Source organism: Hyla sarda, chromosome 8 (assembly GCF_029499605.1).
Source record: "Hyla sarda isolate aHylSar1 chromosome 8, aHylSar1.hap1, whole genome shotgun sequence".
Classification (NCBI taxonomy): domain Eukaryota; kingdom Metazoa; phylum Chordata; class Amphibia; order Anura; family Hylidae; genus Hyla; species Hyla sarda.
Genome location: NC_079196.1, coordinates 51,603,402 through 51,627,968, shown reverse-complemented (window position 1 = coordinate 51,627,968; position 24,567 = coordinate 51,603,402). Strand labels below are relative to the sequence as shown.

Here is a 24,567-nt window from a genome sequence, read left to right as displayed (position 1 = left end):
GCCGTTGCTAGGTGTCGGGTCCGACTTGCATTATAGAAAGGGAGTGGACTAAGGGCGTACAGGTACGCCATGCATCCTTAAGGGGTTAAAGGGGCACTCCGCCGGAAAACATTTTTTTTGTTTGTTTTTTTATGAACTGGTGCAAGAAAGTTAAACAGATTTGTAAATTACTTCTATTTAAAAATCTGAATCTTTCCAGTACTTATCAGCTGCTGCATACTACAGAGGAAGTTTCTTTCTTTTTAAATTATTTTTCTGTCTGACCACAGTGCTCTCTGCTGACACCTCTGTCTGTATAAAAGAAGAAATTTCTTGAATCTATTCACAGCCATAGAGCATAACACCCACCAATCACGAGAACAAAAATCAACTGTACTCCAAACAAATTAAGCATCAGCTGGAAATGGTCCCATAGAGAATGCCTGGAGCAGTGGCCAAGCATGCCTTCTGCCAATCACTTCATAAAGGGGACAATGGCTCCCCCACTCAACAGCTAGTTATCCCTTTCCTAAAGTGACCGGCATACTTTAAAAGGGGGGATTTGGTACTTAACAGCATTTAAAAAACAAACTTATACTTATATTCTGTGGCTCCTCCCAAGACCTTGACGCCTGGGCACGGAGTGACATTGGGCCCAGAGTGTCAACACTGCCGCTCAGCCAATCACTGGCTGAGGCGGAACAAAAGGATCGCTTCCGGGGACTGGAGACATCACTGAAGCGCAGGAGGTGAGTAAAGTTTTTTTTAAAGGAGAACTGTCATCCTGCTCACCCACACTAAATACCATACATCAAGTTATAGTGAAGTGAACAGGAGACTGATGCGGGCTCTCTGGCTAATATACTGTCAGGCCCAAGGCCTGATTATTAAAATCCTATATGTGTATTATAAGTTATGACTGTGTGTGATGGATTGTCCAGGACATGGGTGAGAGGTCATTCGGACGTTGTGTCCTTTAGTGTATTGCATTTTATTGGGGGCCTGGCTGTTTGTTTGTATCTCCTTTGAAGTCAGAGGCCCTTTGAAGCAACAGAGATGCCCCCCCTGGTGGGATCAGAGGGGAGGGGGGAATGGAGTCTCCCTCCTAAAAGGCAGATATAAAATATTTAACAATGCTAGACTCTGGGTGTTCAATGCTGTGCAACAAGCTGACAAGACCATCCTAAGAACAGCACTCTCACTGAAGGACTGATACTATCATGCTGTAAGAACTTCATCTTTTGTTTTCTGAACTGGTCTTGCAAAACTCATATTTTTATACCTGTATGTCATTTGTTCTTGTATTTTTATATAGTCAGCACTGTGATACCTTTTATCAGATTAAATGTTTAATCAGCTCTGGTCTTTGATCTCTAAATATATGAGCTCACCTTTCTGAAGGCAACTCTGGTGGAAACACGTTTATCTCAGGGTTAATTTGGTGACTTGCTGGGACTAGTAGTGGATACCCAGAGGTCTGGCGGCTTTAACCCTAGCACCATCACACTCTCTCTAATGTCTTGGGTCTTGGCTGGACCGATAGGGTGTGATCGTGACATATACATACCTTTAGTCCGGCACCCGGTCCCTCTGAAGATCAGCTTCTATCTGTGCTGAATTGCGCGCTGGAGGTGGGCCCGCCGGCTGGCTTTGAATATTCATGGTCACTGGTCACATGAAGGCGTGTGCCTACTGAGCGCTCACGTGAAGAGCAACCATAAATATTTAAATCCAGCTGGCAGCCCCGCCTCTAGCGCGCAATTCAGCGCAGATAGAAGCCAATCTTCAAAGGGCCGGGCGCCGGACTGCAGGTAGGTATATCAGTCAGAGACCCCGCATCGGTCTCCTGTTCCCCCGCACTATAACCCGGTGTATGGTATTTAGTGTGGGTGAACAGGATGACTGTTTTACTTTAAATTTCTAAATGTTGTTAAGTGCCAAAGTTCTGAACCCCTCCTACTAGATAACCCCTTTATGAGTACAAAAGTATTTACATATTCGTTTGAATACAGGTTTATAATCTAAATTGTTACGTACAATGAACCTTTATTTACCTTTCCTCTTTGTCCAGTGTCTTCTTCTCTGCAGGGCTAGACTTTTTGGGTGGAACAGGTGGAGCAGCTTTCCTACAAATTTCATCAATGCTAAGTTTGTTTAAGCAGCTTTTCATTGCAGCTTTCAATAAAATCCTTTCCACAGCAGTCACTCCATCCCCATGAGCGTATTTGGATAAATCTCCTTGGGCAAGACAATCGGGATCACTTAACCAGGGAGGGCAGTAGGAGTCCGACTTCCCAGACAGTTTCTGGTGCAGTTTGATCAGTAAGGATAGCATGCTCTCTTTCACCTCTAAAATCACCGTGGTCAGCTGTGGAGTAGAGCCGGGTGCTGTCCACTTCAGGGCGGAGGTTTTAGGCCGCACAACTTGATTGGCTTCGCTGTTGCTCCGGTTTATTATTTCCTGAAACTTTTTCCGCCGTTCTGCAACCAAACTGAATACTTGAGCAGTACCAGAGTTCTAGGAAGAAAAGGTGAAATCAAAGAATAAGGCTCCGCAGTGTTCTCACCTTTTGCTAAATCCACCATCTGACCAATTAATACATTCACTTTTACACAAGTTTTCAAAACTGCAGCACAATGCAGCAAAATAGCCACAAAGTTAACAGGTGAATAAACAACTTACATAAAAAAAATTCCAATGGCCAACCCCAAAAATTGAGACATGGGCGTAATTATACAGTCAGGGGGTGTGTATTGGCTAATATTCTGCAGAGCGGTTAAAGAGGACAGGTGGCCAACCCCAAAAATTTAGATTATACAGTCGGGGGGGTGTGTATTGGCTAATATTCTGCAGAGCAGGTAAAGAGGACCGGTGGACAACCCAAAAATTTTTGACATTGGCATGATTATATAGTCATGGGATGTGCATTAGGCATATATACCCCTCAATGTACAACATACACCCTCCCCCAGACTGTATAACTCCACCCATCTCTCCCATTATTAAAATAAAGTTTACGCCCATTTGACTGATTCCCTGAATCGTCAAACTAAAAACTATAAAATTTCGGAAATGGAAGAGTTTATCCGGAAACTGTAAAAAGGTGTGTGATCAGGGTGCCCTTAGCAATTTAATTTTCAGGCTTGGACACAGGTCCTCTTTAAAGAGGTTCTCCACTTTGCACAATCTTTACTTAAAAAAAAAAAAAATCCTTTTCACTGATCACAAAGTGTCCTCATGCTGCAACTTTCAAGAGGTACTCCAATGGAAAACTTTTATTTTTTTAAATCAACTGGCACCAGAAAGTTAAACAGATTCGTAAATTACTTCTATTAAAAAATCTTAATCCTTCCAGTACTTATTAGCTGCTGAATACTACCGAGGAAATTATTTTCTTTTTGGAACACTCTTTGCTCACATCACTAGCTCAGTGTTCTCTGCCTGTCCAGAGCAACATATGTTTGCTATGGGGATTTTCTCCTACTCTGGACAGTTCTTAAAATGGACAGAGATGTCAGCAGAGAACACTGTGCTTGTGATGTTGGCAGAGAGCTCTGTGTTCCAAAAAGAAAAGCATTTTCTCTGTGGTATTCAGCAGCTAATGAGTACTAGAAGGATTAAGATTTTTTTTAATAGAAGTAATTTACAAATATGTTTAACTATCGGGCACCAATTGATTTAATAAAAAAAAAAAAAAATAATAAAAGTTTCCACCTGAGTACCCCTTTATGCAATCTGCAGTATTCTCAGATAATGGCCCTCATTTACTTAGAAAATCGGGTTGTAAGTCTATCTTGCTTTCTTACCCGACTGCTTTTTTCCCTTGGTATTTATTATTATGTCGCATCCCGTTTGTCGCACGTGGGTTTTGTAGGTTTTGGTTTCCAACTCCTCTGAGTTGTCGGGAAAAAATCCACAACAATTCAACAAATTCGTGTTGGAAACCTTTATAAATATGTGGGAAAGCTCAGAAATGTCGGGTTACGCCCCTTTTTCGGGTTTGGGAGAATCCACATCGGGTCCGTCGGGAAAAAATGTTGCATCGTGTCGCAGACTGGCGCGCGATGTCTGCGACAAGGCGCAGACAAAGATGCGCCCAAAAAATCCGACAAAACAAGTCGGGTTTACAATAGTAAATGAGGGCCAATGTGGCAATGTGTGTCCAGTTTTTGTACAGCACCCCCACAGGCAAAATATAGTATTACAAAGTGCTAATTCAAATCTGTGTGAGACAAAAACATAGAAATAAATGTAGCTGGTCCCCACACTAGACAAAAAAAAACGGTACCTGAACAAAGGACTATTATTTCCCAAAAATCTCCAAAAAGGGTATATTAAAATTAGATTTTCCAGACAAGAGAACCACTTTAAGCTAAAATTGTCCCCATGGTGAAACTATTAATATAGATTTTATAAGTACGTACTTTTTTTTGGCATAGTGTGCTTCAAACCCTAATTCTAGCTACGTTGTTACAAGGATATAGGAAAGGTCACAAGTAACTGTTCACAATATATTGCACAAAGATTAGCAATTACGCTTAACTGATGCAGAATGAAAAAAAAAAAATGCGTCACGCAATGATTATACTTCATTTGCATAGAAGGCCATGCACAGACCAGGACTACGGGCTGATTTATAACCAACACACATGCAGCCCCTTCCAATGCCATTCATCAAAATTAATTTGCTTTCTTTAAAGAGAGGAAAAAGAAAACTAAAAGTCATAAGAACTCCACAGTCTGTGAGGAAGGGAGCAAACCAAAAGACGATATCTATGAAAGATCTTCACAAACTGCAATTAGAACAGAAGACAAACAATCAAGGTTAGTCTGAACCGGCAGAGTAATGCTCAGGGCTCACAATATGATCACAGCCTAATACACTGGGGGAGATTTATCAAAACCTGTGCAAAGGAAATGTTGCCTAGTTGCCCATAGCAACCAATCAGATCGCTTCTTTCATTTTGCAGAGGCCTTGTCAAAAATATAAGAAGCGATCTGATTGGTTGCTATGGGCAACTCAGCAACTTTTCCTCTAGACAGGTTTTGATATATCTCCCCCCACCGTTTCCCAACCGGTGTGCCTCCAGCTGTTGCAAAACTACAACTCCCCGCATGCCCGGACAGCCGTTGGCTGTCCGGGCATGCCGGGAGTTGTAGTTTCGCAACAGCTGGAGGCACACTGGTTGGGAAACACTAGCCTAACATCTCACACATGGAAAAGCTACCCAGTGATACGCCAGACCTTTCCATAAGACTACATTCACACATCATAGGCCATTGAATACTTTTTATTTTGTAGTAATGGATATGGTGTATTAGAATACACTGTTCCTTACTGTAGCTATAAAGATTTAAAAAAAAAAAAAAATTATAATTACAATGGGAGCTTATTAAAGGTTTATTTAATTTAATAAAAAAAAAACTGATTTAAAAATGTATACCCCCCAAATGTCCCCCAGGGCTGTACCTCTCTGGCCATGTACTTTTTACTCCAATCGGTAAAGCCTTTCTCCCGGTGTGATGCTCGGTATTTCATGGCACTTCCTGGTTATGGTGGTGTGGAGGATGACGTAAAAATAGTCATCCCCCATGCTGCTTTGCTGCAAGTTCTTGTCGCTCCGTGCCTCCCTTCAACGCAACCCCTCTCCTCCCTCCTGCTCTCCCCTCCCTAATAATGTCAATAGTAATGCCGCCCATGCCCCTAACCCCACCCCAATCATCTGTGTCTCCCTCCCCCTCCATTCCCTGGCTACAATATGAAGATAACTAACTTGCTACTAGAATATCCCTGGTAGTTACACCAGCATAACTATCAGGGATATCATTGGACTACAGATGACCGATCCCGGGATGCGCAGTGCGCAGGCGCGTCTGGCACAGGAGCTTGCCCGCTATGTAAAACTTACTAAGTATTTTTGAGAATATCCCTGGTAGTTACAACAGCGTAACTATCAGGGATATCATTGGCCTAAAGAGATCACATGTCCGGTCCCGGGAAAGGATTAGTGCGCAGGCGCGTCCGGCTCGCGCTGATAGGCTAGGGGCATAGTGAGGTGTTTGCACAGCCCAGCGAATGACGGCTGTGCAAACGAAGATTGTATGAATATGCAAATGGTGGGAGTGATCGAGTCGTGGCTAGGGGGGCCGGCATAGAGCGGGGAGGATCCTGAACAAGGTGACGTTTCGTTACCAAGATGGCTGCGGCCCGGGAACGAAATTTATAATTGTGACAGACAGCCTGTACTTCCGGATTTCGGAAAAGTCGGGGATGCGTGGAAGTAAGACAACTGAGGTAATTGAGGTTGTTATATAACTTATTGATGGCTTTACAATGGGATAAGATAAGTTTGCTTCAGAGTACTCCTTTAAGCAAAATATCCCACTGCGCACCTATACTGTACAGTGGGATATGTCTGGAGCTCCGGTGTCATCGCTTCAATGTATCTGTCAGTATGAATAACTTTGGACATATAGGGAAATGTCAAAAGGTTTGATCAGTCAGGGTCTGAGTGTTCCGACCTTGACTGATTGCTAGCACAATCTGGGAGAGAATAGTTCTGCTGCGCGCTTCACTCCCCACTCTGTGAGCGAGATGCTTCCATAGACGTACATTAGAAAACCATAAGGAGAGAACATGCAAAGCAGGCACTTCTACCAGCTCGCTCTACATGACCTGAACACGCCGAGCGTTTAAAACTTTTTGATGTCAATACATCACATGAAAAGTTTTGTTAAAGAACAGTGCCTATTGAATGTACTGTGTACAACCCCGATGAAGCCTTAGCGTGAAACTTAGCTGGGGTATACAGGTGGTTGATCTCAGTATACATGGCAAGTATTCATATGCTTTTCTTGTTCTTTTGATGTATTTTTAATCGCTCAGGCAATGCGTTAATTTTATTCATCAATATGTGTCCTTTCTGCTCATGGTTATTATTCCAGTACTTTCATATGGTACGCATATATTGAGATTAAGGAAACTATTATTTATATAATTATTGCCATGTCTTATTGACACAACTTCCTGTATATGTCCATGGTTTATCTGCCTATGACATCCACCAAGGTTACCATTTGCGCACACTTTGCTAGACTGTAATATGCAAAGTCCTTGATAGTCGGGCTCTATGGACCCCCACAGCAATATCTTCCAACACAGTTATCAAGGGATGTTAATCAGCAGACAGGTAAAATATACCGTATAGAAAGAATCTTCTGACACTAATTACTCGGAAATAACTCCAATATATTCTCATTTATTCTTTAAGCTTCAGTTTCACATTTCACGTTTCATGATGTAAGATATAGATGATTCCATATAGCAAGATGGATAAAGCACATACAGTCATGGCCGTAAATGTTGGCACCCCTGAATTTTTTCTACAAAATTAAGTATTTCTAACAGAAAAGGATTGCAGTAACACTTGTTTTGCTATACACATGTTTATTCCCTTTGTGTGTATTGGAACTAAACCAAAAAAGGTAGGAAAAAAAGCTATTTGGATATAATGTCACCAAACTCCAAAAATGGGCTGGACAAAATTATTGGCACCCTTAACTTAATATTTGGTTGCCCACCCTTTGATTTCAGTTATTTTTTCGAGTCACCTCTCAGTCGGAATGTTGGACCACTCTTCCTTTGCAAACTGCTCCAGGTCTCTCTTATTGGAAGGCGTCTTTTCTCAACAGCAATTTTAAGATCTCTTCACAGGTGTTCAATGGGATTTAGATCTGGACTCATTGCTGGCCACTTCGGAACTCTCCAGCGCTTTGTTGCCATCCATTTCTGGGTGCTTTTTGATGTATGTTTGGGGTCATTGTCCTGCTGGAAGACCCAAGATCTCGAATGCAAACCCAGCTTTCTGACACTGGACTGTACTGTGCGACCTAAAATCCATAGGTAACCCTCAGATTTCATGATGCCTTGCACACATTCAAGGCACCCAGTGCCAGAGGCAGCAAAACAACCCCAAAACATCACTGAACCTCCACTATATTTCACTGTAGGTACTGTGTTCTTTTCTTTGTAGGCCTCATTCCGTTTTCGGTAAACAGTAGAATGATGTGCTTTACCAAAAAGCTCTATCTTGGTCTCATCTGTTCACAAGACGTTTTCCCAGAAGGATTTTGGCTTACTAAAGTTCATTTTGGCAAAATGTAGTCTTGCTTTTTAAGGTCTCCTCCTGGGTCTCCTGCCATAGCATTTCATTTCAATGTCGACAGATAGTTCACGCTGACACCGATGCTCCCCCTGAACCTGCAGGACAGCTTGAATATCTTTGGAACTTGTTTGGGGCTGCTTATTTACCATCCGGATTATCCTGTGTTGACACCTTTCATCAATTTTTTCTCTTCCGTCCATGCCCAGGGAGATTAGCTACAGTGCCATGGGTTGCAAACTTCTTGATAATGTTGCACACTGTGGATAAAAGGCAAATCTAGATCTCTGGAGATGGACTTGTAACCTTGAGATTGTTGATATTTTTCCACAATCTTGGTTCTCAAGTCCTCAGACACTTCTCCGCTCATCTTTCTGTTGTCCATGCTTAGTGTGGCACACACAGACACACAATGCAAAGACTAAGTGAACTTCTTTCCTTTTTATCTGCTTTCAGGTCTGATTTTTTTTATATTGCCCACACCTGTTACTTGCCCCAGGTGAGTTTAAAGGAGCATCACATGCTTGAAACAATCTTATTTTTCCATAATTTTGAAAGGGTGCCAATAATTTTGTCCAGCCCATTATTGGAGTTTGGTGTGATATGTCTAATTTGCTATTTTTCCTCACTTTTTTGGTTTAGTTCCAATACACACAAAGGGAATAAACATGTTTATAGCAAAAGATATGTTACTGCAATCCTTTTCTGTGAAAAATACTTCATTTTGTAGAAAAATTTCAGGGGTGCCAACATTTACATGACTGTACCTCGGACAGATGGAGAGAGACACAAGTACAAACCTGCTGTTCGAAGACAGTGTTGGAAGACATGGTTTATCTGCCACCACCTCCACAGTTTCTTCTGTAAATCCAGTCTTATACCTTTTAGTCTTTTATTATGTGTATGTTATCAATAAAAATGTCTTACTTTGATATAAGTTTGTGATTGGTGCCTTTTCTTTTGAGGTTTAGTGATGTGAACAGACGTAGGACAGATTTCCTACAGGTGCAAAAATGGGGCTGTCCGGGCATGCTGGGAATTGTAGTTTTGCAACATCTGAAGGGCCACAGTTTGGAGACCACTGCTCTAGGCAATCATGAGTGGTGATTAGTACAGGGACATGACAGCCATTTTCTCTTGGGTGTTCTCTGATCCTGTCTTATACCATACACCAAACTTCATTCCTGTACAGCAGTGTATACATTTTCTTTCCTTCAAGGTTCGGACTATTCAATAATGCTTATCTCTCATAGCTCAACCTATGTTTTGATCTCTAATAAAGTGACTAGGTTGATACAAAATCACACAATAAATATATTGACTACACTAATGGGTTATTTAACACCATGCAAGTTTATAGGCCAAGTATGAAAAACCTCAAGCATCTCAAACCATCCCACGCACAAACATCACATATCTACCTCTCTCTGGAAAGAAGGCCGTCTGGACGTCTGGTAACGGATAATAAAAATCATTACTTGTTATGTAGATGAAATCCTGAAGTGCAATGGGTTTCTGAGGCAAGTAGAACTGGGTTGTCAAACAGAACCACCATCATTCTAATATAAAGTTATTTTTATCTGCATCTACCACTAGGGGAGGCTCTGGACAGCATTTAAATTCATGGGTGCAGTATCATTTCCACACATACATTTCCATACATAGTGAGCTTCTTCAAGCAGTAACTGCAAGTAGCCAGAATTGTATTGGTTTAGTGTCACAGTGACAATTTAGAGGTTATGATCGTTAGGGGTCCAGATGCTAAGACCACAAGCCATCGATCTGATGTTGACGGCCTGCCTATCCTGTGGGGGTAGTCCATCAATACTGATTCTGAATCTTTAAAATCTAAGGCTGTTTAAGGATATGTTTACACAAGCGGATCCCCAGCACTTATCGCAGCGCTGCGGATCCGCCGCTGAAGGACCGCTGTATGCTGCCTTTACAGATGCCTGCTGGGATCGGCAATCCGCCGCTACGAGCAGACATACTGAAATGTGCAAGTTGCTGTGCGCATGCACAGTATATTCGCACATTGCGGCAGCTCTCGGCCGTATAAAGCTCATAAAGCAGGGGGAGCGGCCACGATGTGTGCGAGTACACCGCACATGCGCAGAGACTCACACATCGCTTCAATGTGTCTGCTTGTAGCAGCCTATTGCCGCTCCAAGTTGGCACATGTAAAGGCAGCATATAGTGGTCCTTCAGCGGCGGATCAGCAGTGTAATACACGCTGGGGATCCGCTTGTGTGAAGGTACCTCTAAAGGTGAGCTATAGATTTGATGCCCTGTAACAAATACTATTACACTGGTCCTATTTAGAGTTTGTTCACACTATGAAACTCGAGTATAACATTGGGGTCAATAGGTCGTCCGTTGATGCTGTTACACTGCAGGAATGAACATGTTCATTCTTTTGGTGAAATTTCATGCAGATTGCATTGCGGTGAATAGTGACGGCGAAGGTCTGCTTGTTCCTAGTAGGGATCGACCGATATCGATTTTTTAGGGCCGATACGATAAACTGTGACCTTTCAGGCAGATAGTCGAAAACTTATACCGATATTCCGGTATAAGTTATCGGCTATTTACCCTCACAAGCCACTGCAGATCAATGATTTAAAGCGGGCGCTTTAAATCATTGAACTGCAGTGACTTTTGCGGGGCCAGAGATCGCGTTGAGGACGTCACTCGTCATTGCACAGGACATCGCAGGAGCCAGAAGTAGAGCGGACCGCAGGAACAGGCAATTATAAAATCGGGGATGGGGGAGGCAATGGGGCAGCGCGGCAGCGGTCTCAGGCCGAGGAGGGGCATTATCGCCATATCGGCAAGGTAATTGCCGATACCGATAAAGTCCAAAATCATGAATATCGGCCGATAATATGCCTAGTTCCTAGTTCTGCTGGATTTCAGTGTGGCGCTTCGATGGGAGACTCCAGTCCACACAGCAGAATTTCTGCAAGGAATTCTGCATGAAAATTCTGCAGGAATTAATTGCCCATTCACTTCAATGAAATTCCTGCAGTGGAAATTCTGCAACAGAAATTCTGGGACAGCGGAATCCCATTGAAGTGTATTGGCTATAAATTTAAGCAGATTTTTTTTTGTGCGCAATTCCATGCAGAATTCTATACAGAAATTCTGCCGTGTGAACATAGCGTTAGGGTTGGGTAAAACGTAGTGCATCTTCAGCGTATTTGATGCTGCGGATGCACTGATGACCATCCCTAGAGTGAAGTTCCTTCTGTGCCCGTATGTCCTGCGGTGTCTGTTTGTAGCAGCAACCCACCACTACGAGCAGAGACACAAGGATCTGCGAATCGCACGTGCAGTTTCCTCACAGACATTGCGGCCGCTCTCGGCCAAGCTCAGGGAGCAGGGGGAGCGGCCTCAATGTCTGTGAGCAAACTGCACATGCGTGCGTGAGATGCAGATCCCTGTGTGTCTGCTTGTAACATTGGATTGTTGCTATGAGCAGACATGAAGGGCACACTGGCAGCAGGAGGCTCACTCTAGGGACAGTCATCAGCACATTCGCAGCAGCAATTAAAGAGACATTATAACAAAATATAAAGGGAACCTTTCACCATGAAAATACAGTGCAATATGTAAACATTATGTAGTAGAGAAGGAGGAGCTGAGCAGATTGATATAGTGTTTTGTTTGGAAAAGTTCCAGGATAACTTAGTCATACAAATATCTGCTCATTCTGGAATAAGAAGTCATGTAGGTGGTCCTAACCAGTGGGTGACAGCTATCTGTGTATAATGGTGCATATAGATAGCTGTCAAGTATCTGAATAGGACCACACACTTAAAGGGGTAGTCCAGTGCTGAAAAACGTATCCCCTATCCTAAGGATAGGGGATAAGTTTCAGATCAGTGGGGCCGGGTCCAGTTTCAGATCGGTGGGGCTCGCTGGCCAGATAGCGGGTGTCAGCCACCGCACAAAGCGGTGGCTGACACGCCCCCTCAATACATCACTATGGCAGAGCCGGAGATTGCCAAAGGCAGCGCTCCGGTTCTGCAATAGAGTTGTATTAAGATGGCGTGATAGCCGCCGCTTCGTGCGGTGGTCAACACGCCCCCTTCCCGCGGGCTGTCGGGGCCCCAGTGGTCGGACCCCGCGATCTGAAACTTATCCCCTATTCTTAGGATAGGGGATACGTTTTTCAGAACTGGATATCTTCTTTAACCACTACCGAATTTCATGATGGTCTAATTCACACTTATATACAGATAGCTGTCACTCACTGAGTAGGACCGCCTACTTTACTACTTAGCCCAGAATGAGCAGAGGGTTACATGAATAAAAGGAAAGTGATGTTGTAACCTTTCTTACTATATATATAAAAAAAAATATATATATATATATATATCAATTTGCACAGTTCCTCCTGCTCTATAGCATGGTACCTGTGCTAGATTGCACTGTATTTTTTATGTAATAGGTCCCCATTAAGCCCCAGTAGAGCTCTGGACCACAAAATATAACAAATCTCACTGATGATCATCTTACTGAGGAAAAGGAGTGTAATTACAAATTTTCACTGTCAAGATGAAAGCACTGTCTGAGCAGCATGTACACTGATGTACATAATTAAAGTATAATTCATATATTGTGGAATGAACTAATATACTATATTTAAGGAGCTACAAATGAACTTTGAGTTTTATTTTGGAGAGTTCACTAAGAGAACACGTCTACCCAAAAGCAAAACAGACATTGCTTAGGACACAGCCTATAAATAAGATAAACCAATAACTTACATGAGTGGATGAATGGCTGTCGGAGCTGGTGCTTGCTGGCGGCTCTCTTCGTACCTCTGGAGCAGTGTCAGGTACCCGTACGCGCACATAGTTTATGACATGACGCATATTACACAGCAAACTGCTACCAGGAAACCAGCTGTCATGGCAACGGTCAGGTCCAGCAGTGTCCTGAAAGGGATGCGTTAAATATAAAAAAAAACTTCAACAACAGAAAATGCAGAGAAAAACAACATCAACATCATAAACGTGTCAGAAAAATAAATGGAAGTAAAATAAAATAAAAAATAAAATAAAAAAGGAGGCATACCTCATCACAAGGCTCGTCCTCTGGATAATTTTCCAATCCAAGCTCTATGAGGTACAGGACCATGCAGAGGACGTGTTCGGACATATTCTGATGATCCATCAAAATCTAAATACGAGGAACAATATCAAGATAATAATAACAAAAAAAACGCTAACGATTCTACACCTCTTTATTTAATGTGATCACTTCAGCAAAAGGTCAAATGTTAAGCCAATTCATTGCTTTTTACCTGACTTTACGTTTTTTATTGAATTAGGAGTGAAGTACTAAATGGGAACCTGTCATCACTTTCATGCTGTCTGCGCTGGCATGACAGAGAGCCAAGTGCTCAATTCTTCCTGCCGGCACTCAGCTTTTTGTCTTAAAGGGGTACTCCACTGGCCAGTGTTTGTAACATTTAGTTCCGAACGCTGTGTACGTGCTGCGGGAGTCGGCCATGTACCCACGTGACGTCACGCCACTCCCCCTCAATGCAAGTCTATGGGAGGGGGCGTGACGGACGTCACGCCACCTCCCATAGACTTGCATTGAGGGGGTGTGGCATGACGTCACAATGGGACATGACCAACCCTTGGAGCGTGCACACAGCGTTTGGAACAAAATGTTCCGAACACTGGCCAGTGGAGTACCCCTTTTAAAAATTGCCAATACAAGTGAATAGAGGAACTGGATTACAGATGCAGTATTTAGTGAGTTGCGCCAATGGGCTTAGCTAGCTAAGGGGCCTGGTCTCAATTGCTAAGCCAATGCCTGTAGTCTTTAAGGGGGAAGACTAGTGATTCATGTGGCCTGAACCACAAGTCATTGGGGTGGTTCCCAAAAGCTTTCCCCCGCCCCACCAGTCTTGATGGCCAGATCTCTCCCAGTCTGGATATATGCAAAGATCTATCAATAGGAGTCAGCAAGGCAGGCTAAAGCCACCAGGGAGCTTTCCAATGATTCATGGTTCAAACAGCATGAAAGGGATGACAGGTAGGAGTGACTATCTTTAATCTTGCTCAAATTATCAGTGGGGGATCAGTATTAGGTCAGTACATTTTTTTTAATTCATGATTTTTTTTTTAAATCCAAACAGGAGCATGATAAAAGAGAAAAACCCCTTTAGTGTAAGGACTAGTACTTTAAACCCCTTAATGACCACGGACGTATATTTACTTCCATGGCCGGCTCCCGTAAAGTGAAGCACGCTCAGGAGCTGAGCGTGCTTCATACCTGCTTGGTCCCGGTTGCTATCAGCAACCAGGACCCGCTGCTAATACCGGACATTGCCGATTGGGCTGATGTCCGGTATTAACCCATTAGATGCCGCGATCAAACTTGATCGTGGCGTCTATACCAGTAGAAAATACAGCCGGTTAGCTCACCGCTGCGTCCCGAACAGCTGAGAGGACAGCAGGAGGCGCCTTACCTTACTCCTGGCTGTCCGATCAGCGTTTGATTGCTCCGAGCCTGAGATCCAGGCTGGAGCAATTGGGCACAGATTACACTGATCAATGCTATGCTATGGCATAGCATTGTTTAGTGTATGCAATCAAAAAATTGCATGTAATAGTCCCTATGGGGGCTAAAAAAAAAGTGTAAAAAAAAAGTGAATAAATGTGATTTAACCCCTTCCTGAATAAAAGTTTGAATCATCCCCCTTTTCCCATAAAAAAAAAAAAATGTAAACAAAAATAAATATGTAACATAGCCGTGTGTGTAAGTGTCAGAACTATAAAAATATAACGTTAACGTAAATTGCATATTTTTGGTCACTTTGTATACCTTCAAAAAATGTATAAAGAGCGATCAAAAAGACCCATTAAAACAATTATGATACCGATAAAAACTTCAGATCACGGCACAAAAAATTAGCCCTCATACATCCCTGTATACGGAAAAATAAAAAAGTTATAGGGCTCAGAAGATGACAATTTTAAACATACTAATTTTGGTGCATGTAGTTATAATTTTTATTAGTAAAATAAAATAAACACTATATAAATTGGGTATTATTGTAACCGTATGGACCTCTGGAATAAATATATGGTGTAATTTTTACCGAAAAGTGCACTGCGTAGAATCGGAAGCCCCCAAAATTTACAAAGGAAATAATTTTTTTCTGGTTTCGCCATAAATTTTTGGGTTAAATGATTGATGTCATTACAAAGTACAATTGGTGGCGCAAAAACAAACAAGCCCTCATATGGGTCTGTAGGTGCAAAATTGAAAGCATTCTGATTTTTAGAAGGTGAGGTGAAAAATGAAAAACCTGTGGTCCTTAAGGGGTTAAAGTATGAGGACAGGCTAAGCACGCACCTTGTAGAGAAGAGTGAAGAGCACGATGTGTAACGTTTTACAGTGCAGGAGCCTCATAAGCCCTTTATAACTGGGATGTAGAGGGGTTCGCTTCTTGTAGGGTGGCCATGGGTTTCCAGGACATCGATCAATCTGCTTTAAACTACAAAAAAACAACCATGTCATCAAAATGGCAGTATTATAAATAATTACAAAATAAAAAAGGAAATAAAAATTGTAGTAAAATTACACAGTAGAAACAAGTTTATCTTATCAAAGTAAAAGGGGCATTAATTCATTAACTAAGCTGTCTAAATGTAATATGAAACTAAGGGCCCCTACACAGATTGTAGGCGGCCAAACCCACCAACTGTGCCAGGAGCAGACAATTGTCAAATGTGTATGGCAGGGTTTTCTAACTAGCGTGCCTCCAGCTGTTGCAAAACTACAACTCCCAGGATGCCTGGACAGCCAGAATAATATGCCACAGTTGTTATTGAGTCAAGAAAATGCAATAGGTAAAACAGAACAGCTCATATTTATTAATCCTAACACTTTAGGCTTCTTTCACACTACAAAAATTATCCGTTTTTAAACATCCGTATGAAGTTCCGTCTTAAAACCAGCTGAAAACCGCAGTAAAAAAAAATCCTATATGTCCGTTAGAAAAATCACATTATAGTCTATGGGATTTTTCTAATAGCCGTTTTAACCCGTTATAGTCCGTTATTGATAACGGCCGTTATTTTGTGATGGAAGATAGTAACGGAAGAAATAGATCATGAACTATTTTCTTCCGTACTATCTTCCATCACAAAATAATGAGGATTTTTGTAGTGTGAAAGAAGCCTTAGCAATAGGCAGTCTAAGGACATAAACGCATTACAGTAGCTGATGATGTTTGATACATTTGCCACAACTTGCCCAAACTTTTAGTCTGTTAACTGTTAGATTTCACAAAAAATAAAAATATGTTACTAAGTACCTGATCCTGACCATGTGCATCTCATTTCTTGGACTCAATCACCTATATTTTATATGAAAAAAATCCCTCGTTTCATTAGCTCACAGTGTTCGAGATCCTCTCGGGGAAGGGGGCATGTCCCTCCCTTGTGGTGGGAGGTGATTGGTGTGTGGTGGGAGGAGGCGTGTCCTCCCTTGTGGTGGTGGGAGGTGATTGGTGTGTCTGCTCATGCAGCCTTGTCCATGACTCATGGACAAGCCTGATGCTACTGCAGGACTAGTCAGTGTCCCAGCAGGTATGGGGACCCCTAGTGGTGAGATTTTCTGGAGCCATTTTATTTATTAAAGGGGTACTCCCGTAGAAAACGTTATTTATTTATTTTTTAATCAACTGGTGCCAGAAAGTTAAACAGATTTGTAAATTACTCCTATTAAAAAATCTTAATCCTTCCAGTACTTATTTGCTGCTGAATAGTATAGTGGAAATTATTTTCTTTTTGCAACACAGTGCTCTCTGCTGACATGACCACAGTGCTCTCTGCTGACATCTCTGTCCATTTTAGGAACTGTCCAGAGCAGCATGTTTGCTATGGGTATTTTCTCCTACTCTGGACAGTTCTTAAAATGGACAGAGATGTCAGCAGAGAGCACTGCAGTCATGATGTCAGCAGAGAGCACTGTGTTCCAAAAAAATAATAATTTCAACAGTACTATTCAGCAGCAAATAAGTACTGGAAGGATTAAGTTTTTTTAATAGGAGTAATTTACAAATCTGTTTAACTTTCTGGCACCAGTTGATTTAAAAAAAAAAAAAGAAAAAAAAAAAAGTAACCCTTTAATAAAGAATATGGCTCCAGAAAATCTCACCACTAGGGGTCCCCATACCTGCTGGGACACTGACCAGCCCTGCAGCAGCATCAGACTTGTCCATGAGTCATGGACAAGAGATGACTCATGGACAAGACTGCATGAGCAGACACACTAATCACCTCCCACCACCACAAGGGAGGACACGCCTCCTCCCACCAAAAAAAAGATTTCCACGGGAGTACCCCTTTAAATATTCAAACATTTTTAAACAACCATATTACAAAAGGTCTTTAATTTTCATCAGTAACAACATATAAGAAGTTTTCTACCTTAAAGCATTAATCGCACACCCCTATTGGTGAAACTCACTGCATGTCTAAGCCAAGGTTATACAGATGTGTTTGGGGTGTTCCTAGCAGTGAACCCCCTGGAATCCAACTTAGGCGCTTTAACAAATGAAGACTGAATGATACATTAGGCTGGAAAGTTTTTATTCATATATCTGTTCATACAGGACAACAGGTTTCTAAAGGAATACTCCTTTCTTTGTCAGGTCCAAGCCTAAGTCGGATTCCAGGGAGGTTTCCTGCTAGGAATACCCCAAATATCTGTATAACCAAGCTCCCCAGCGCTTTATAACAGAATTGGTACCGGCGGCCAGCGGCTCCCGTATGGCTCTGAGAGCTATATACAGTGTTGTGCCTCAGAGTGCAACACACAAAGGTAAGCACCCTTAATTGCTATCATGCCTTGGGTAACGGCACTATATGGAACGATCTCTGTTCTACTATTTCCTATATACACTGCTCCAAAAATAAAGGGAACACTAAGAGAACACATCCTAGATCTGAATGAATGAACTAATCGTATTAAATACTTTTGTCTTTACATAGTTGAATGTGCGGACAACAAAATCACACAAAAATTATCAATGCAAATCACATTTATCAACCCATGGAGGTCTGGATATGGAGTCACACTCAAAATCACAGTGGAAAACCACACTACAGGCTGATCCAACTTTATGTAATGTCCTTTAAAACAAGTGAAAATGAGGCTCAGTAGTGTGTTTGGCCTCCACGTGCCCGTATTACCTCCCTACAACGCCTGGGCATGCTCCTGATGAGGTGGCGGATGGTCTCCTGAGGGATGTCCTCCCAGACCTGGACTAAAGCATCCGCCAACTCCTGGACAGTCTGTGGTGCAACGTGACTTTGGGGGATGGAGCGAGACATGATGTCCCAGTTGTTCTCAATCGGATTCAGGCCTGGGGAACGGGTGGGTCAGTCCATAGCATCAATGCCTTCATCTTACAGGAACTGCTGACACACTCCAGCCACATGAGGTCTAGCATTGTATTGCATTAGGAGGGACCCAGGGCCAACCGCACCAGCATATGGTCTCACAAGGGGACTGAGGATCTCATCTCGGTACCTAATGGCAGTCAGGCTACCTCTGGCACATGGAGGGCTGTGCGGTCCCCCAAAGAAATGCCACCCCACACCATTAATGACCCACTGCCAAACTGGTCATGCTGGAGGATGTTTCGGGCAGCAGAACTTTCTCCACGGCGTCTCCAGACACTGTCACATGTGCTCAGTGTGAACCTGCTTTCATCTGAAGAGCACAGGGTGCCAGTGGCGAATTTGCCATCCTTGGTTTTCTCTGGCAAATTCAAACATCCTACACGCTGTTGGGCTGTAAGCACAACCTCCACCTGTGGATGTAAGGCCCTCATACCACCCTCATGGAGTCTGTTTTTGACCGTTTGAGTGGACACATGCACATTTGTGGCCTGCTGGAGGTCATTTTGCAGGGCTCCTCCTTGCACAAAGACGGAGGTAGCGGTTCTGCTGCTGGGTTGTTGCCCTCCTACGGCCTCCTCCACGTCTCCTGATGTACTGGTCTATCTCCTGGTAGCGCCTCCCTGCTCTGGACACTACGCTGACACACAAAGCAAACCTTCTTGCCACAGCTCGCCATCCTGGATGAGCTGCACTACCTGAACCACTTGTGTGGGTTGTAGACTCCGTCTCATGCTACCACTAGAGTGAAAGCACCACCAGCATTCAAAAGTGACCAAAACATCAGCCAGGAAGCATAGGCACTGAGAAGTGGTCTGTGGTCACCAACTGCAGAACCACTCCTTTATTGGGGGTGTTTTGCTAATTGCCTATAATTTTCACCTGTTGTCTGTTCCATTTGCACAACAGCAAGTGAATGTCAATCAGTGTTGCTTCCTGTGTGGACAGTGTGACTTCACAGAAGTGTGATTGACTTGGAGTAAGACTGCGTTCACACGGCTGTCTAGACCAGTCCCGTTCTTCTCCAGTCAAAAATAAAAACAGACTTATAACGGACAATAACTGATGCAAATGGATGTTATCCGTTTGGATCAGTTATTGTTCATTTCAGCATGCTCAGAAGTAAAAAAAAAACGGCTCAAAAAACGGATTGAAGAAAGGGATGCAAACAGATGACATTAAAGGCTCATCCATTTTCCATAGACTTCAATGTTAAATTTACTGCACCAGTTTTTTATTCCATCTTTTTGACGGGAGAAAAAATACTGCATGCACCGTCTTTTCTCCTGTAAAAAATGGAAATAAACGTCGACAGGTGCAAATGGATGTGAAAGGATTGTAAAAAAAAATCCCATTGACATCAATAGGATTATTTTACAAACCGTTTGTAATCCGTTTACAAGCATCAATAAAGGAACCTAAATGGGGGGGGAAAAAACGGGGACAGCCGGCAATGTGAACGCAACCCTTACATTGTGTTGTTTAAGTGTTCCCTTTATTTTTTTGAGCAGTGTATTTCTAAAAACACACAAGGGACCAAATTTACAAAACAGAAGCTGATACTTTTTGTAGGTTGTTTTTTTTATTTTGGTTTTTATTTTTATTTTTTATTTTTTGTGTGTGTTTTGAATTTTCCCAATCAATTTATCATGTGTTTATGTGAAGTTTTTCTTGGTTTTGCACAAAGCAGCTCATTTGTTGGCAGAGTGGCCCACATCAATGGCCAGCCAAACACACCAACCAAAAATAAGACGTAGTAGATCTGACATAACGTAAATGCAAATCCTTAATATGTAGGAATTTTCAAAACATGAATATCTAAGTAAAATTGGGCAATAAAAATAAGTTTTAGATGAAAATTCTCCAAATTTTGATGCATTTTATGCCACAGTTAAGAAAAACTGACTAAATCTGCCCTATTATTTTCCACTGCAGCCAAGTAAAAAAAAAAAAATACATGAATAATAATAATCACAACAAATTATATATATATATATATATATATATATATATATATATATATATAGATATATAAATCAAAGAATAAGACAGCACCGGGGATAGACCTCTGTGCACGTGGTTGCCCAGGCTGCCAGCCCAGGATTAAAGTACAAGTCCAAAAATCACCGCATCAGTCAGGTCTTGGATCGTGAAAAAGCTGGAATTCTTTATTCCCAAATAAAGTGCAATGTTTCGGCAGCAGTAGCCTTTGTCAAGCCTTTGCTTGACAAAGGCTACTGCTGCCGAAACATTGCACTTTATTTGGGAATAAAGAATTCCAGCTTTTTCACGATCCAAGACCTGACTGATACGGTGATTTTTGGACTTGCATGCATATATATATATATATATATATATATATATATAATTTTAAAAAAGCTGAAAATATCGATAATATAATGACGACAATATAAATTCTGCACACCTTAAAGGGGTACTCCGGTGAAAAACCATTGTTATCATATCAACTGGCTCCAGAAAGTTAACCAGATTTGTAAATTACTATTAAAAAATCTTAAACCTACCAGTACTTATCAGCTGCTGAAATGGAGTTGTTCTTTTCTGCTTGACAACAGTCCTCTCTGCTGATACCTGTCTGTCTGTCTCAGGAACTGTCCAGAGCAGGAGAGGTTTGCTATGGGGATTTGCTCCTACTCTGGACAGTTCCTGAGACAGAGAGAGATGTCAGCAGAGAGGACTGTGGTCAGACAAAAAAAGAACATCTCAATTTCAGCAGCTGATAAGTACTGGTAGAATTTTTTTTAATTTTTTTTTATAGAAGTGATTTACAAATCGGTTTGACTTTAAGGAGACAGTTGATATTAAGGAGACAGTTGATAAATAGTTTTTCACTGGAATACCCCTTTATGTTTGGAAAGGACTTCCCACCTCTTAACACAAATGTTGTTTTTAGCTTTAACAAGCAATAACAATAATAAGCAAAACATTTAGAAGTTTAGGATTATTTATTTATATCTATCTAATAGAGATCTCTATCTAATAGAGATCTCTCTCTCTCTCTCTCTCTCTCTCTCTATCTATCTATCTATCTATCTCTCTATCTCTCTATCTATCTATCTATCTATCTATATATATATAGCTATTTGACCGCCGGCGGAGACAAATTTGCGAGCTAAGTGCCTCACTATCTCATAGTTTCACATTTGCATCTATTACACCATAGCTGTATAGCTCTCCATGTTTTAACTGCATATTCATGTTTCACCTATATCCTTGTGCTGGCAGTGTGCTGCTGCATTCTTCTGTTGCTGTATATTTAGCCTAGTAGCGTGCACCTGTAGGCCAGGTCCATATAAAAGTTTGGTATCAACTAAAGTGCTGGCTGACTTATTCTTTGTCTGTATTGCACATACGGGGGAGTGGCTACCTCCATGTTGGCCTTGCACCCCACCCACCTCTATCAGGTGTGTATATAAGGTGGCTTGGATGTTCCAGACCCTGCCATGCTTACTGAACTGTTCACACAGAGGCATATACACAGTGTAGGGTCCGTCCCAGGAGGCCAACTTATCGCGGTGGGACGGTCCAAGCTATTTGACCACCGGCGGAGATAAATTTGCGAGCTAAGTGCCTCACTATCTCATAGTTTCACATTTGCATCTATTACACCATAGCTGTATAGCTCTCCATGTTTTATCTGCATATTCATGTTTCATCTATATCCTTGTGCTGGCAGTGTGCTGCTGCATTCTTCTGTTGCTATATATCTCTCTCTCTCATATATATATATATATATATATATATATATATATATATATATATATATATATATCTCTATCTCTCTCTCTCTATGATATATATATATATATATATATCTCTATATATAAATATATCTCTCTCTCTCTATATATATATATATATCTCTATATCTCTCTCTCTCTCTCCCTCTCTCTATATCTATATCTCTCTCTCTCTATATATATATCTCTCTCTCTACATATATATCCATCAACAACAACAATAAACGTATAGATGGTTGAACATTCATTCCCTTTAAAATCAAAGTCATGTTCATGGACAGTAGCTGGAGTAAACCATCCGGAAAACTCCTCTATGGAGAAGACGACGACGTAGAAAAACAAAAACAGGACAAGGTTACTTTAAGTCTCTTTTTAGCAGGACTTCGGGGAACTGCAGCATCCAATTAGCAAATAAATTGCTCTGGAATAAAGGTTAAGCAATATTTGCTCACGCTGGAAGGCAATGCATCATTCATTCTGACGGCTCATTCCAAAAACACTACGAGACGAATGGAAATGAAACCCCGAATGTCAGCTAAATTGCAGGAGAGCATTTTATGCCTAAAACTAATGCCCTTTTCTGATATTTCGTAAAGAGAAAAAAATAAAATAATCATTTGTGTATAAGAAGCAATAATTATGCCCATCTGTTCATTTTCACGTAAGAAATAAAATGCTACAAACGGTTCCAGATTTATACAGATTGAATAAACATGGCAATGAGTTGGCATCCTAACGCAAAACAAACAAAGATGATAAGAATCAATTGGAAAAAGGACTTCTAGGACTTACAATGCAGTGTATCGGTCCATGGCAGACTGCACGTCTCTGCGGTACACAGTACGGAGGATAACCATCACAGGGTCAAACTCTTGGTCCCAGACCTCACCTTCACGGAGGCAGAAGGAAAAACAATAACAAAGATTAGTCTATTTAGTATTTATCGTGAACTGCAATAACCCAGCAAGTCAGAATTTAAAGAAACTGTTGCAAAACTACAACCCCCAGCATGCCCGGACAGCCGTAGGCTGTCCGGGCATGCTGGGAGTTGTAGTTTTGCAACAGCTGCAGGCACCCTGGTAAGGAAACACTGGCTTAGTCTGACAGACTAAAGCTGAGGAAAAGCTCCACCATAATTCCAAATGCATTATTTATACTACCAGTATTGAGCTGCAGTTGGTATACACAGTATGCCATATATCTATGGTTGTTGTACTATTCTGTGGTCATGTGCAGTTGGTGCATTTTGTGATGACACTGTTGCTCTGATGACCTTTGACACACTCCTTAAAGGCATATTCCAGCATTTTACTATGCTACAAGGTCTGTGAAGTTAGTGTAGTTCATAATTCAGTGTTTGTTCCTGTGTTTCATATGGTGGTCTCACAATTTTCTAGCTTGCAGTGCTGCCCAAGACATTACATCACTAGGCAGATGTTGAAAGGGAGCCTGTCTGTGCTTTAATGGGTGGAGCGATGATACAGATGGGTGGCGAAGGAGATCATTCTCCACAGGGAATTGTAGTTTACGGCAGAGCACAACATGCATGGGTGCTTAGCTGTGCTGCAATGTGTGGGGTGGCTGGTGTGTGGGAGGGAGTAAAGTGACCTCACACTTACAAACAAGGGATCGTGGGATTGCAGTTGAGGGAAAGGAACTCCAACAGGAAATAGTCATTTCACAAAAAGAAAGCAGCAGCGTTATGGTGGACACACAACATAGCCATTTAGCCCCAAGACAAGCACGGATCCTTCCTAAGTATGTCCATTACTGTCTGGCAGGTAAGTACTAAAATCCCCTTATGGTGGATAACCCCTTTCGGGTACATTCACATGTACAGGATTCTGCGCAGATTTGATGCGCAGGATTTGTAACTGCAGATTAGAAGCTGTGCTCAGTAATTTAGTTTACACTGAAATCTGCAGCATCAAATCCTGCGCATGAAATCCTGTGCATCAAATCTGCATAAGTGTGAACGTACCCTTAATGGGGGCATTTGAGACCTTTAATAGCTTACTGCCACAAACACGTGGGGTCAATACTAAGACCCCGCTCTGCAGTTAGTTGCTTTGTGCTAAGTGCCTTCCACTGCTTCTACCTTACTTCACCACAAAGAGGACAGGTTAAAGGAGTAGTGTCGTGTAGAGAAAAAAACAAAAAACATATCCCCTATCTGCAGAATATGGGATAAGTTTTAGATTGCAGGGGGTCCACGCTCTTCCCTGGAG

At 41.9% G+C, this 24,567-nt stretch overlaps 1 protein-coding gene across 2 annotated transcripts in view; it reads right to left on the bottom strand.

Moving 5' to 3' along the window:
• Positions 1-24,567, bottom strand: part of UBR3 (ubiquitin protein ligase E3 component n-recognin 3) — a 220,988-nt gene that overhangs the window by 99,364 nt on the left and 97,057 nt on the right. For both annotated transcript variants that reach the window (XM_056533968.1, XM_056533969.1), the window contains exons 19-23: positions 23,132-23,228; positions 15,523-15,664; positions 13,225-13,329; positions 12,915-13,085; positions 2,034-2,497 (exon numbers count right to left, since the gene is read on the bottom strand). In XM_056533968.1, coding sequence (XP_056389943.1) covers positions 2,034-2,497; positions 12,915-13,085; positions 13,225-13,329; positions 15,523-15,664; positions 23,132-23,228 — 979 coding nt within the window. The remainder of the gene's footprint in view (positions 1-2,033; positions 2,498-12,914; positions 13,086-13,224; positions 13,330-15,522; positions 15,665-23,131; positions 23,229-24,567) is intronic.